General features: G+C 63.0%; 3 protein-coding genes across 3 annotated transcripts; all 3 read left to right on the top strand.

The window, feature by feature from the left end:
- Window positions 1-849: 849 nt before the first annotated feature.
- On the top strand, window positions 850-1308 carry LINJ_22_0310 (putative 40S ribosomal protein S15; the record flags this gene model as incomplete). The annotated part of the gene is made up of 1 exon (XM_001465525.1): window positions 850-1308. The coding sequence occupies one exon, from the start codon at window positions 850-852 to the stop codon at window positions 1306-1308; it is 459 nt and encodes a 152-aa protein (XP_001465562.1).
- Window positions 1309-3421: 2113 nt separating this feature from the next.
- LINJ_22_0300 (hypothetical protein) lies at window positions 3422-7348 on the top strand (the record flags this gene model as incomplete). Its single annotated transcript, XM_001465524.2, has 1 exon — window positions 3422-7348. One exon carries the CDS (start codon window positions 3422-3424, stop codon window positions 7346-7348), a length of 3927 nt encoding a protein of 1308 aa, XP_001465561.2.
- Window positions 7349-9193: 1845 nt separating this feature from the next.
- Window positions 9194-12754, top strand: LINJ_22_0290 (conserved hypothetical protein; the record flags this gene model as incomplete). The annotated part of the gene is made up of 1 exon (XM_001465523.1): window positions 9194-12754. The coding sequence occupies one exon, from the start codon at window positions 9194-9196 to the stop codon at window positions 12752-12754; it is 3561 nt and encodes a 1186-aa protein (XP_001465560.1).
- Between the last annotated feature and the right edge of the window lie 319 nt (window positions 12755-13073).

Genomic DNA, 13073 nt, shown 5'->3' with positions numbered 1-13073 from the left:
GTGCGTTGGAACTTCCACGGCGTTCATGTGCCTGCCACCTCGTTTCTCTGCCGGGCTTAGGTTGATTTTGCCGAGTGCTGCTCTTCTGCCTTCATGACGAGGAGCGGCCACACCGCAGAGCGAGGTATCTCAGGACCCAGCGCACTACCTAGCGCGTTGATGAGCACAGACTCAGCCGCGCGTACTTGCGCCATCACGCGAAGGCAATCATCACTCCGCAGTTGAGATGCTAGACTTGGAGCGATGCCTTCTGAAGACGACAAGCGAACTATATGTGAATATATGCTTGTGGACGCTACTGTGCACCCGTGGTCTCTCCATAGTCATGTGGGCACTGATGCTGGGTCGCTATGCATGGCAATGTGTAAAGTGGTGCGTTCCTCTTGCATCGGCCCCTCCCCCCTCCCATGCCACACCTCTCTCCTCTTGGCTTGCCAGCCAACCGGGTGGCGTGCGGCGGCGTCGGACAACGTTCGCCAGGAACACGACCCACCCCTCTTGTCAACACGCAGGCCTTTGCTTTCTGTGTGTGTGTGTGTGTGCGTGGCGTCTCTGTGTATCCTTCCCTCTCATGACGCTGTACTTGATTCCAGATGCTTGCGCCCTGTTCACGTCGCTCTCTGCTTCTTCTTTTTGCTGCTGCTACTCTCATACTTTGCCAATGATCCGCGGCAACCCATCGGCTCGCTGTGCGGCCTACGCACACACACACACACACACACACACACAAACCGACGACGACGACACATCGAACTCCTCCACCAAAACTCCTCTAAACACTCCAACTGACTGTTTTTGCCTCTACGTTCTCGTTGGCCATGCTGCTAGTCATCAGTCTGCCCTCTCAAGATGGCGTCCAACATCACCGCTGAGCGCTACGAGCAGCTCAAGAAGGAGCGCACGTTCCACAAGTTCACGTACCGTGGGCTTGAGATCGACCCCCTGCTTGCGCTGAGCGAGGAGGAGTTCAGGGCGCTGGTGCACGCGCGTGCGCGCCGCAACATGAACCGCCATGTGGACCGCCGCCCGCCCGTGCTGCTGAAGCGCCTGCGCGAGGCGAAGAAGCACGTGAAGGTTGGCGAGAAGCCGAAGGCTGTAAAGACGCACCTGCGCGACGTGGTGATCACACCGGAGATGGTGGGGTCCGTGGTGGCGATCTACAACGGCCACCAGTTCAACGCTGTGGAGATCAAGGGTGAGATGATCGGTCACTACCTCGGCGAGTTCTCGATGAGCTACCGCCCGGTGCTGCACGGTCGCCCTGGCGTGGGTGCCACGCACTCCTCCCGCTTCATCCCGATCAAGTAGGTGGCCTCTGTGTCCTTGAGCGGTCCGCGAAGGGGAGGGCGAGAAGGGTGCATCTTTTTTGGATGCCGCGAGAGGGTTGAAGAGGTGCGCGCGCAGGAAAGCGTAGCTCTCTCATGCAAACTCTGCCCACCTCTCTGCCTTCGCCGTCGCCTCTGCGCTTGTCGCCTTTATCTCCCGTGCGAGGTGAGGGAGTCGCACTGACGCAGGCAAGCGGCAAAAAGTCGACATGCGTGATGACACGAGGCTCTTTTCGGTTGTTCGTGCCCGTTCTCGGCGTCGCCCTTTCCTTTTCCTTTTTTTTGTTTTCATTATTTTCTTGCGTGTTCAGGCCCACCTCCTCGCAAAACTCCCACGACTATGAAAAAGACAAAAAAAAACCGGCAGCAAGAGCAACGTGAGCACGAGCACGAGAGGCGGCGATGCAGAGACCAGTCCACGAATTCAGGCGTGCACCGGCAGCTACCAGTGTTTGCCGTGCCCCCCTCCCTCCCCCACCCCACCCCCACACACATGTACAGAAAAGCAGATTCACAGTGAGAGGGGCCACAAGTTCGTGCCTCCATGTGTGCGCTTGTCGTTCTGCTGCACTTTGGGTCACGGGAGCACTCGCAGGGCGCACAGATGGCCGGACACGATGACGAACTCGGCTGTAGGTAACGAAAATACGAGGCTGTGGTGGAATCGTGCGTCACCTCGCTCTGTAGAGGAGTGTGTGCGCTTGTGTGTGTATGAGCATGCCTCTTGCCGGGTCGAGAGGACGATGCGCAGTGCGCACCCCACCACCTTACGCGACGCGAAAAGAGAACGCGGCCCCCTCATAAACGCTTAGTGTTCGGGGGCCGGGGGAGCGTGGCGTCAAGGCCTCTAGTGCTGCTACTCCTGTGCTACACGGGACGGCACATCACTCCTTTCCACGACCACTGCTGTTTCTCCTCCTGCTCTCTCTCTCTCAAATCTTCGTCGTTCTTTTTTAATCTTAAGCGCGGTTGTGTTCCACTTCGCGTTTGGCACAACGCACATGCACACAACTGCTATTTCTTCTCCCCGGGCTGTGTTGAAACCCCTCCCTATCCCATCCCCTATCCGATCCCGCCTTTTCCCCTTGTCCTTGCTGAGGTGCGTGCATATACGAAGGCGTGGCCTGGCTTGTAGCCCCGTACGCGTACCAACGAAGCAGAGGTGTTCTGCCTGAGGATTTGCATGGATATCTTCATTAATTATCTACGGCTGTGCCTTGCAGAGGTGAAAAGGGTGTTGGCGTGTGTGTGTGTGTGTGCGGCCGCGGCGGCCCCTGCTCTTGCTTTCCAGGAAGGGTTGCCGTGCGCACGTGCCGCCACCCAGTGAGGTGGGGGCAATCATTGCATGCGACACTCGTCCGGGGCGTCGTCGCACAGAATACGCAAATGAGAGGCAACCCAGAGCATGCAGACGCCCATACACGCGCGCGCAGCCGCAGCGACGTCTGTGCTGGACACCACACCCCTCACATTCCTTTTCTTTTCCCTCTTCACATCTCTGCTAGGCCACAACGAGGCGCTGAGCAGCAGCAACGGCACCTAAACCTGCCTTGCGACGCTCTCACGCAAGGAAAGCGCTGGCACGCGCCGAAGGCGATCGCAGAGTGCGCAGGACGGAGGCATCGCCGAGCCATCACCGGCTCACCTCACAGACAAGGCCAAGGTCACATACAGGCGCGCGTTGAACACCCCAACACATCCCACGAGAGAACTCTCTTTCCATTTACAGCACACACCAGGCCAACACCACCCGACGACAGGGCGGGCGCGCTCCTACACGCTTCCTCTCGTTGCTCTTGGTCCTGTGCTCACTCCTGCGTTTTCCCTTGAAAAGTCGCGGCCCCACTGGGCGACGGAAGGGGCGAGGAGGGCAGGGGCTCCCCCCGTTTATACAGCAGCTGCAGTAAGCTTTTTCCTTTTCTTTTTTTCGATCGATTACACTCATCCGCCGCCAGCAGCCTTCCTGAGCTGCCCTTCTGTGTCTGTGTGCCTTTCTCGCCGAGGGCGCACACCTACACACACCAAAATACGTTTTTCTTACAACGTCAACAAAATTCTTACATCCGTAACGGGCGCTACGGACGCCAAGCGCCAACATGGACGCAGAGTTCTTTCCCAAGAACCCCGTCCTCCGGTTCGATGCCGCTATCAGTGCTGCGTACTCAAGACTGCTCGTTGACGAACTCAAGGAGCTTCAGCTCATCCTGCGCGACTACACAAAACTACGTCTCCTGCAAGATCGTGAAAAGCGTATTAGAGCAGCACAGATCACAGCAGCATCACGGCTTTACACCAGTGGCACCGACTGTGATCAGCGGCAGTTATACACCCGCGAAAGACCAGGATGTCCCGACCATCATGACTCACGCGTAGCCAAGGAGCTATTCGTTGACTCGAGCACACCCTCCAAAGACGTCACACCTAAGATCGAGGTCTCGCCCACCAGCCCCAACTCGAACGTTGGGGAAGGACCGCCGCTCCCCCGAAAATTCACACCTGCCTCACACACCTCAGAGAGGCTCTGCCACTCAGGCAGTGACTTTCCTTCACAGCCCACAACATGTGAGGAATGGAAACACAAGCCCTTCTCTAAACCATACGAGCGTCTGGGCTCTACACACGCACATCCACAAGAAGCTCCCCACCAAGCCGAGCCCTTCACCTCCGCTGCCTTCACACGTACCTCGAAACTCAATTCTGACACTTTCGCGCCACCGAAACCCCGCTTCTCCGGCGGCGTTGCTGCCGAGGCGGCGGGCGCGCTGGCGCAGCTGGCGGAGGACCGCGCCGCGGACATGGCGCAGGCCGTGTCGAGCGCCGAGGGAGGCAGCCGCGCCGCCCTTGAGGCAACCGAGGCCGCCGAGCGCGCCGAGCAGGAGCGCGCTTGCGTTGCGTCGGAGGAGTGCGCTGCGCGCGCCGGCGTTGCTGCCGAGGCGGCGGGCGCGCTGGCGCAGCTGGCGGAGGACCGCGCCGCGGACATGGCGCAGGCCGTGTCGAGCGCCGAGGGAGGCAGCCGCGCCGCCCTTGAGGCAACCGAGGCCGCCGAGCGCGCCGAGCAGGGGCGCGCTTGCGTTGCGTCGGAGGAGTGCGCTGCGCGCGCCGGCGTTGCTGCCGAGGCGGCGGGCGCGCTGGCGCAGCTGGCGGAGGACCGCGCCGCGGACATGGCGCAGGCCGTGTCGAGCGCCGAGGGAGGCAGCCGCGCCGCCCTTGAGGCAACCGAGGCCGCCGAGCGCGCCGAGCAGGAGCGCGCTTGCGTTGCGTCGGAGGAGTGCGCTGCGCGCGCCGGCGTTGCTGCCGAGGCGGCGGGCGCGCTGGCGCAGCTGGCGGAGGACCGCGCCGCGGACATGGCGCAGGCCGTGTCGAGCGCCGAGGGAGGCAGCCGCGCCGCCCTTGAGGCAACCGAGGCCGCCGAGCGCGCCGAGCAGGAGCGCGCTTGCGTTGCGTCGGAGGAGTGCGCTGCGCGCGCCGGCGTTGCTGCCGAGGCGGCGGGCGCGCTGGCGCAGCTGGCGGAGGACCGCGCCGCGGACATGGCGCAGGCCGTGTCGAGCGCCGAGGGAGGCAGCCGCGCCGCCCTTGAGGCAACCGAGGCCGCCGAGCGCGCCGAGCAGGAGCGCGCTTGCGTTGCGTCGGAGGAGTGCGCTGCGCGCGCCGGCGTTGCTGCCGAGGCGGCGGGCGCGCTGGCGCAGCTGGCGGAGGACCGCGCCGCGGACATGGCGCAGGCCGTGTCGAGCGCCGAGGGAGGCAGCCGCGCCGCCCTTGAGGCAACCGAGGCCGCCGAGCGCGCCGAGCAGGAGCGCGCTTGCGTTGCGTCGGAGGAGTGCGCTGCGCGCGCCGGCGTTGCTGCCGAGGCGGCGGGCGCGCTGGCGCAGCTGGCGGAGGACCGCGCCGCGGACATGGCGCAGGCCGTGTCGAGCGCCGAGGGAGGCAGCCGCGCCGCCCTTGAGGCAACCGAGGCCGCCGAGCGCGCCGAGCAGGAGCGCGCTTGCGTTGCGTCGGAGGAGTGCGCTGCGCGCGCCGGCGTTGCTGCCGAGGCGGCGGGCGCGCTGGCGCAGCTGGCGGAGGACCGCGCCGCGGACATGGCGCAGGCCGTGTCGAGCGCCGAGGGAGGCAGCCGCGCCGCCCTTGAGGCAACCGAGGCCGCCGAGCGCGCCGAGCAGGAGCGCGCTTGCGTTGCGTCGGAGGAGTGCACTGCGCGCGCCGGCGTTGCTGCCGAGGCGGCGGGCGCGCTGGCGCAGCTGGCGGAGGACCGCGCCGCGGACATGGCGCAGGCCGTGTCGAGCGCCGAGGGAGGCAGCCGCGCCGCCCTTGAGGCAACCGAGGCCGCCGAGCGCGCCGAGCAGGAGCGCGCTTGCGTTGCGTCGGAGGAGTGCGCTGCGCGCGCCGGCGTTGCTGCCGAGGCGGCGGGCGCGCTGGCGCAGCTGGCGGAGGACCGCGCCGCGGACATGGCGCAGGCCGTGTCGAGCGCCGAGGGAGGCAGCCGCGCCGCCCTTGAGGCAACCGAGGCCGCCGAGCGCGCCGAGCAGGAGCGCGCTTGCGTTGCGTCGGAGGAGTGCGCTGCGCGCGCCGGCGTTGCTGCCGAGGCGGCGGGCGCGCTGGCGCAGCTGGCGGAGGACCGCGCCGCGGACATGGCGCAGGCCGTGTCGAGCGCCGAGGGAGGCAGCCGCGCCGCCCTTGAGGCAACCGAGGCCGCCGAGCGCGCCGAGCAGGGGCGCGCTTGCGTTGCGTCGGAGGAGTGCGCTGCGCGCGCCGGCGTTGCTGCCGAGGCGGCGGGCGCGCTGGCGCAGCTGGCGGAGGACCGCGCCGCGGACATGGCGCAGGCCGTGTCGAGCGCCGAGGGAGGCAGCCGCGCCGCCCTTGAGGCAACCGAGGCCGCCGAGCGCGCCGAGCAGGGGCGCGCTTGCGTTGCGTCGGAGGAGTGCGCTGCGCGCGCCGGCGTTGCTGCCGAGGCGGCGGGCGCGCTGGCGCAGCTGGCGGAGGACCGCGCCGCGGACATGGCGCAGGCCGTGTCGAGCGCCGAGGGAGGCAGCCGCGCCGCCCTTGAGGCAACCGAGGCCGCCGAGCGCGCCGAGCAGGAGCGCGCTTGCGTTGCGTCGGAGGAGTGCGCTGCGCGCGCCGGCGTTGCTGCCGAGGCGGCGGGCGCGCTGGCGCAGCTGGCGGAGGACCGCGCCGCGGACATGGCGCAGGCCGTGTCGAGCGCCGAGGGAGGCAGCCGCGCCGCCCTTGAGGCAACCGAGGCCGCCGAGCGCGCCGAGCAGGAGCGCGCTTGCGTTGCGTCGGAGGAGTGCGCTGCGCGCGCCGGCGTTGCTGCCGAGGCGGCGGGCGCGCTGGCGCAGCTGGCGGAGGACCGCGCCGCGGACATGGCGCAGGCCGTGTCGAGCGCCGAGGGAGGCAGCCGCGCCGCCCTTGAGGCAACCGAGGCCGCCGAGCGCGCCGAGCAGGGGCGCGCTTGCGTTGCGTCGGAGGAGTGCGCTGCGCGCGCCGGCGTTGCTGCCGAGGCGGCGGGCGCGCTGGCGCAGCTGGCGGAGGACCGCGCCGCGGACATGGCGCAGGCCGTGTCGAGCGCCGAGGGAGGCAGCCGCGCCGCCCTTGAGGCAACCGAGGCCGCCGAGCGCGCCGAGCAGGAGCGCGCTTGCGTTGCGTCGGAGGGATGTGTTGGGCGGTTATCGGCATCTGGGTGTGGTGTTTGTAGTGGGGGTACTCTTGTGGGGATGGAATGTGGCAGGCATGACTGTTCTTTGCGGTTTTCGTATCCCTTGTCTGCGTGTGTTCTACGTTTGGTTGAGGAAGAGGAGGATATGCGCGCGCTGTTACAGCGTGAGGAGATTGTTGCTCGAAGATGGAAGGTGTCGCGTTGTTTCGCTCCAGGGTCGCTAGCGTCGCGGGGTTTAGAAGGAAAGCGGAACGTCTCCGTATATCGCGAGGTTTCTGTGACGGACTGCTTATCTCAGCATGGTGTGTTTGAGGGGACGCGCAACAGTGTGACCAGCGACGCGCTTCAGCGGTGGGTTCGTTCGAATCGCTGAAAAAGGAATGTTGGAGTGTAACGTGTGGGCCATCGCGAGTTCCGTCGGGGAGGAAGAGAACAGGTCTCGAGCTGGCAGTTGGAAGTGTTTTCATGCGGGGATGGAATCCGCTGATGCGCGGTTGTTGAAGGCGGAAATGAATGTTTTTTTTTTGACGATAACTTTGTGGTATCGTGGATTACTCATAGGCTCCTCATAGCACGGTGATGTTTGGCGGGGCTCTTGCTGTGCGCCGCCTCAGATAGTGTGCCTGTTGCAGGGAGAGCCATTCAAAAGAAGATAACTGTAGGCCGCAGGGGATGTGTGGCTCTCGCGTCGACGCTCAGTTTCGGGCGTTGTAAACATTTAGGAGCTACCGTCGCTATCCCGCTCATCGTTCTCTGCTCCTCGCCCTAAGGCTGAGCACGCAAAGTCTCTCAAGGTTTTTTCCGTTACCAGGGAGGATGCATTTTCTCTGGATTGAGATGATGGAGGCCAGCTGGGCGATCGTGAGCGAGCCTTCGTGCTGTTCCCCCCCCTTCAACACAATGCTGTTCTCTCCCTTTCGTTGCTGCTGCACCCTCAATCGATCTTTCCTGGACTGTTGTCTGTCTCGCTCGTCTCTTCTCTGCACCTTCGTGGCTCTGCTGCTGGGTGTGTCGTGGCTCTTTCCGGTGCTGTGCATAATGGTGTACTTTGATGGACACTCTCTCTACATGTGCCGTGCATGAGTATCATGGTGCATGCGCAGCTTTCCATTGGCAGCACACAGATTACCGCTTTCAAAGTCTGGCTCTGTTCGCTTATCGTGATCTTCAGTAGCTTCCTGTCCCCGCCTCCCCCCTCTTCGCGAGTGTGGGCATGTGTGGCGAGGTTTGCGTATCCTGGCAGTCTTGACGTTGCCTACCTCCCTCTTACGACCTGCGCAGTAACACGTTGTTTATTCGCGTTGTTTATTGTGGGGAGAGGAGGCGATACTCGAAAGTACTCGAAACGTGTCCGAGCCGAGACACAGCGAGGTCTAGCTAGGCAGCTGTGTGATTAGGAGAGCCTGCGCACGTGAGTCTCGCTGGCGTCTCCTCTTCCTGAACCGCCAACATCGCTTCTTCACGGTCGTCCTCTCTCCCTCCCAGGCTGTCGCGTTTGGGCGCCGTGCCGCGTGGACTTCGTGGTCGCGTGTTGGAAGCTCTCTTTACGCGTCTCTCTCTATATATTTATTTATCTCTATTTCTTGTGTTTTTTTTTGCTTTTGGGTGTTGAGCGTCCGCTCTCTACCTTCTCTGTGAGCGTATTTCTGTGCGTTCAGTTGAGTCTCGTCTCTCTCTTTCTTTCCGCCTCACAAGGTGGAGCGACGAATTATATATTACTGCTGTTGCTGCCTCGGGCATACTTTTCCTCTGCTCTCTCTCTCCTGGTCTTGCTACCCACACGCCCACTCCTTGCCTTTGCTGCTTCTCATTATCTTCGACCTTTCAGTTTCTTTTTCCATATCTGTCTCTTTCTCTGTGTGTGTGTGTGTGAGCTCGTTTTAGCTGTGCTCTGTCTTGTCAGCTTACGTGCCCCCCGCCTCTTTCTCTGTCTTTCGATCTCTTGCCATCACACTCTGCACCGGCCGTGCGTGTGTCGGAGGATCTGCCTATCCTGCTGCTGCTCTCCTCGTGCAGTGGTGGTCTAGTATAGCCGCCTCTCGACGCCGCTGATCGACTGACTTTGCGGCACCTGGGGTGCAGAAAAACGAGCTCTTCTCTCTCCGTCGAAGCACGAGGCGAAAAACAACGAAGACACGCATCGGTGTTGCCGCCGCCGCCTCCCTTCTAGTTGTTCTATTCCGTCATGTTTACTCGATATTTGGGTTGCCGTGGTCATATGAGGCAAAGAGAGAGAGGTGCGTTTCTGGCGAGCTTCCGTCGCGGAAACGGATCCACGTCGGCTGTGAAAACCGTGGCATTGCTGTTGCTGATACTCGTTGCTTGTGGTGCTGCAGCCCGCCCGTGCACGAACGCGGATATCATACACTTCTTCTCGCCGTGTGATAAGAGGACGGGTAAGCTGACCGTCCTATCCTACCTCAGCAGCGACGCGGATTGCGAGCGGGGGAATCTTTTCGTGCCACCCCCACGCACCACTGCCTGCTACGACTGCACAGATGGCTACCGCCTGGACCCGTTGACGCTTGAATGTGCCGTGTGTCCAGCCGGCACCTACTCCTCATACACGACCCGCTACGTGACCTTTGACCCCTTGCCCGAAGACATGAGAACGTACTGCAGTCCGGAGCCGTGTGCGTCGTGGAGCGCCGTGGAGGATACTTACGGGACGGTGGTCTCCTCGGGTGTGCAGCCGACTGAGAACCGTCCCGTGACGCAGTGGGGTACGGTCGACGAGTCGGTGGAGTCCACGCTGGACTTCGTAGTTGACGTTATTGAGAGCAGCGGCTCGCTCGAGTTCGATTACTCGATCTCGTCGGAAGAGATGTACGACGGACTCGTGCTGCGCCTCAACTACTCCATTGTCAGAAACCCGGACACGGAGGTCGGTAAGTACCGGTTTTTCGCCACGGGGGTGCACCGCGACTGGTATCACGCCTCCTTACGGCTGCCGTACGGTACCACCCAGATTCAGTTTGACTACATGAAGGACAGCACCGGTCCACCCTACGGCGAGGAGCTCACCGGCGTGAATGATCGGGCGCTGTTACGCAACATTGTCGTCAAAGGCACGCGCAAGACAGTGGCAGAGATGCAGTGCGTCAGCTGTCCACCCGGGCACTGGACGGCCAGGGAGGGCAGAGGTGGTGTTGGCGCATCCCAGTGCGTGCGATGTCCACGGAACACATACCGGGGAGAGGGCGATACGCAGTGTCTCCAGTGCCCGCCGAACACCTCATCGCCAGAGGGCGCTAATAACTGCACTCGCATGCGTGCGTGCACGGGGGGCGACTACATTGCGCAGTACGGCAGCTGCCGGAGTGATAACACGCGACTGCGGAGCTGGGTCAAGTACGAGGGCGCAGACTGTGCTGAAGTCGAGGGCAGCAGGCCGACAGCGACGAGGGTCGAATGTGCGACATGTCTGCCGGGCATGCGGCACGCAGACAGTCGAGCTCGGGGGGCGTGTGTCAGTTGTCCTGCGGGGGAGTACCTCTTAGGCGATAGGTGCGAAGTGTGTCCATTGGGGACGGCCGCCATACCCAAGCTGGTGTACAGCAGTGGCTTCGACGGCCTCGGCGGTGATGTGATGGCGCTGCCAGGGATCTCGCTGTCGCGCATCTACTGCACAGGCTCTGCAAGCCGCTGCCGAAGGGAGGAAGGGAAAGGGTTCGAGCTTGTGGGGCTTCCGTTCGCGGACGAGGACAATACGCTGATCGGCATTCGACAAGAACACCTTGCCAGCTCGACCTACTCGCTGGCCACCCTCAGCTACACCTTCCATGCCGAGGAAGACGGCTGGGCGAACATCACCTTCGCTTATGTCGACGCTGAGGGCAAGTATGTGCAAAGGATGGATTGGCGGACGACATTGAACGTGCGGGTCATCGTAGACGATAACGCCGAATATCCGGTCCGAGCTTTTGCGTCGCACACGGGGAGGGTGGACTCGGTGTTTTACTCCCTTCTTGTGCCGTACTACGTGGATACGGCACTTCCTGCCAGCGGTTCCGACTCGAAGCTGCGTGGCATGCGGCACCGCTTAAGCTGGATCGTGGAGGAGCTCGCCTTCACATCCAACCCGATCTCAGTCGTGATCGTGGGCCTGGAAGTGTTTGGCGATGTATCGGGCGGTGTGCAGACGTGCCAACCCTGCCGAGCTGGGTTCAGCTGCGCATCACGCGCGGCGAAGATGACTCCATGCTCACCTGGCACCGTGCAACCCGCGTTACGAGCGCACCGGTGCGAGCCGTGCATCGGCAATACCTACGCTCCCGGATACGGCTTCACGACATGCCTTCAGTGCCCGGGCAACACGGTCGCAAACGCAGACCACACAGGCTGCAGCCTCGGCTGCGTGTTCGAAAGAAACGGCATGGTGTACAACTTCAGCGAGCTGCGGGGTGTCGTCTTGAATGCGTCAGTGGGGTACATGCCGGCAACGAACGCGTCCGTGTCCAACATGACGGTCGAGGAGGCCGACGAAGCCGGTATACCCCGCTTCTACTTCTCTCCATGCGACCCGCTCCCCGTCCGAGATGCCCGGGCCACCTCCGAGAGCGACTCTGCCCTTACCCCGATCACGCGCGATCGGCTGTGCGTGCCTTCAGCGCGCGGCCGCAACAGCTCCTCTAGTGCGTACGTGTGTCAGCGCACTTCAGCCACCAACGGGCACCACTTTGGCGACGCTGTTGTGCACATGGAGGTCGGTCGGCATCTCTACCTGGTGACGCAGTTGGGCAGCCCATACATCTTCTACGGCGTCGATACCTCCGCGGACGACTGGGTCTACGACGCGAAGTCCAACTACATGGCGTTTATCGAACTGGAGTGCAGCACGAGCGGCGGTGAGCCAAAGTTCGGCACGCTGCAGTACGTCGGCGAGGGCAACGAGGACCTTGTCCTTCGGTGGCGCTCTGCCTACGCGTGCCCCCTCTGCACAAACGAAAGCTATGAAAAGGTGGAGACGAGCTGCGATGATCCCACCGCAACGACGCGGCGGGTGTACTACACCTTACGCAGGGACAGTATGAACTGCGTCGGCGGCTACGTGCCACCGGAGCCGATTATTGTGAAGTGCACCGAGTGCACCCTCGACGCCTACACCGTGCGCTGGCTGGAGTGCGATCCATCAACACAGACACAGGAGGGTGTCTATGTACTTCTACCCGACCGTGCCAACTGCACACCAGGTGCCTCCCCGCTGCCCCCCGTGAAGCCGCGCCCGTGCGATGCGTCGGGCGGTACCGCTGGCAGGGGTACCTCTCGCAGAACGGTGGTGGTGCTTCTCGTGGTTCTCGGGCTTGTGCTAGCTGGACTGGGAGTGATGACTTTTTACTACCGTCGTCTGCGGGAGCGTGTCGCGCGCGCGGCACGCGGAGAGGGAGCGGAGCTCGACGCCTACGGCGGCATCTTGGACGATCCTTATGATCATGACGACGGAGGCGACCCTGCGGAGCCGTCGTCGTTCGGGCGCGACAGTACGGCAGCGACAGTGCATCAACTGTGGGGCGTGGTGGTAAGCATGGGCCAACACATTCGCGACGCTGTCTCGCACAACGACGGCAGAAGCATGGGAGCTGCTGCCCGTGCGTCTGCCGACGATCGCAACAACTGGAACAGGTACGACTTCGCCGCCGCTTCGGATGGCGGCAGCAGCGAGAGCGGCGGTGGCAGTGGCAGCGGCAATGGCAGCGGCAGTGCGGATCGTGACGGCCATGCGCAGAATTTCTTTTCTCTCGCCGCCACTGACGACGATATCTTGCCGGGACTTCGCTAGTTTTTCATCTGACGCTGTGTCCTGCGGCCCCTTCCTCCTCCCCCTTCTCCATCCTCCGTCATTGCGGCACATGGTGGCGCTCCCCTTTCATCGTTGCTTTCTTTGCTGTGCGTGTGCCGCTTCCGTGCTTTTGGTGTTGCTGCATGTTGCGCCAGGCGCTTTCGGTGGCGTTCCTCTATCTTCGTCTCCTTTTTTTTGTGCATGCGTGCATTGCTGCACCCACCGCAGTCCGCACGTCTGGCGGTGGTGCTTGCGTCAGCGACTTCGTATCTTCCGGTGTCCCTCTTTCAGTGTTTTGTGGGGCACGTGCACGTTTCTC

Source organism: Leishmania infantum, chromosome 22 (assembly GCF_000002875.2).
Source record: "Leishmania infantum JPCM5 genome chromosome 22".
In the NCBI taxonomy this organism is placed as follows: domain Eukaryota; phylum Euglenozoa; class Kinetoplastea; order Trypanosomatida; family Trypanosomatidae; genus Leishmania; species Leishmania infantum.
Note: the sequence above shows the minus strand (reverse complement) of the source record. Positions and strands in the feature narration are given on the sequence as shown.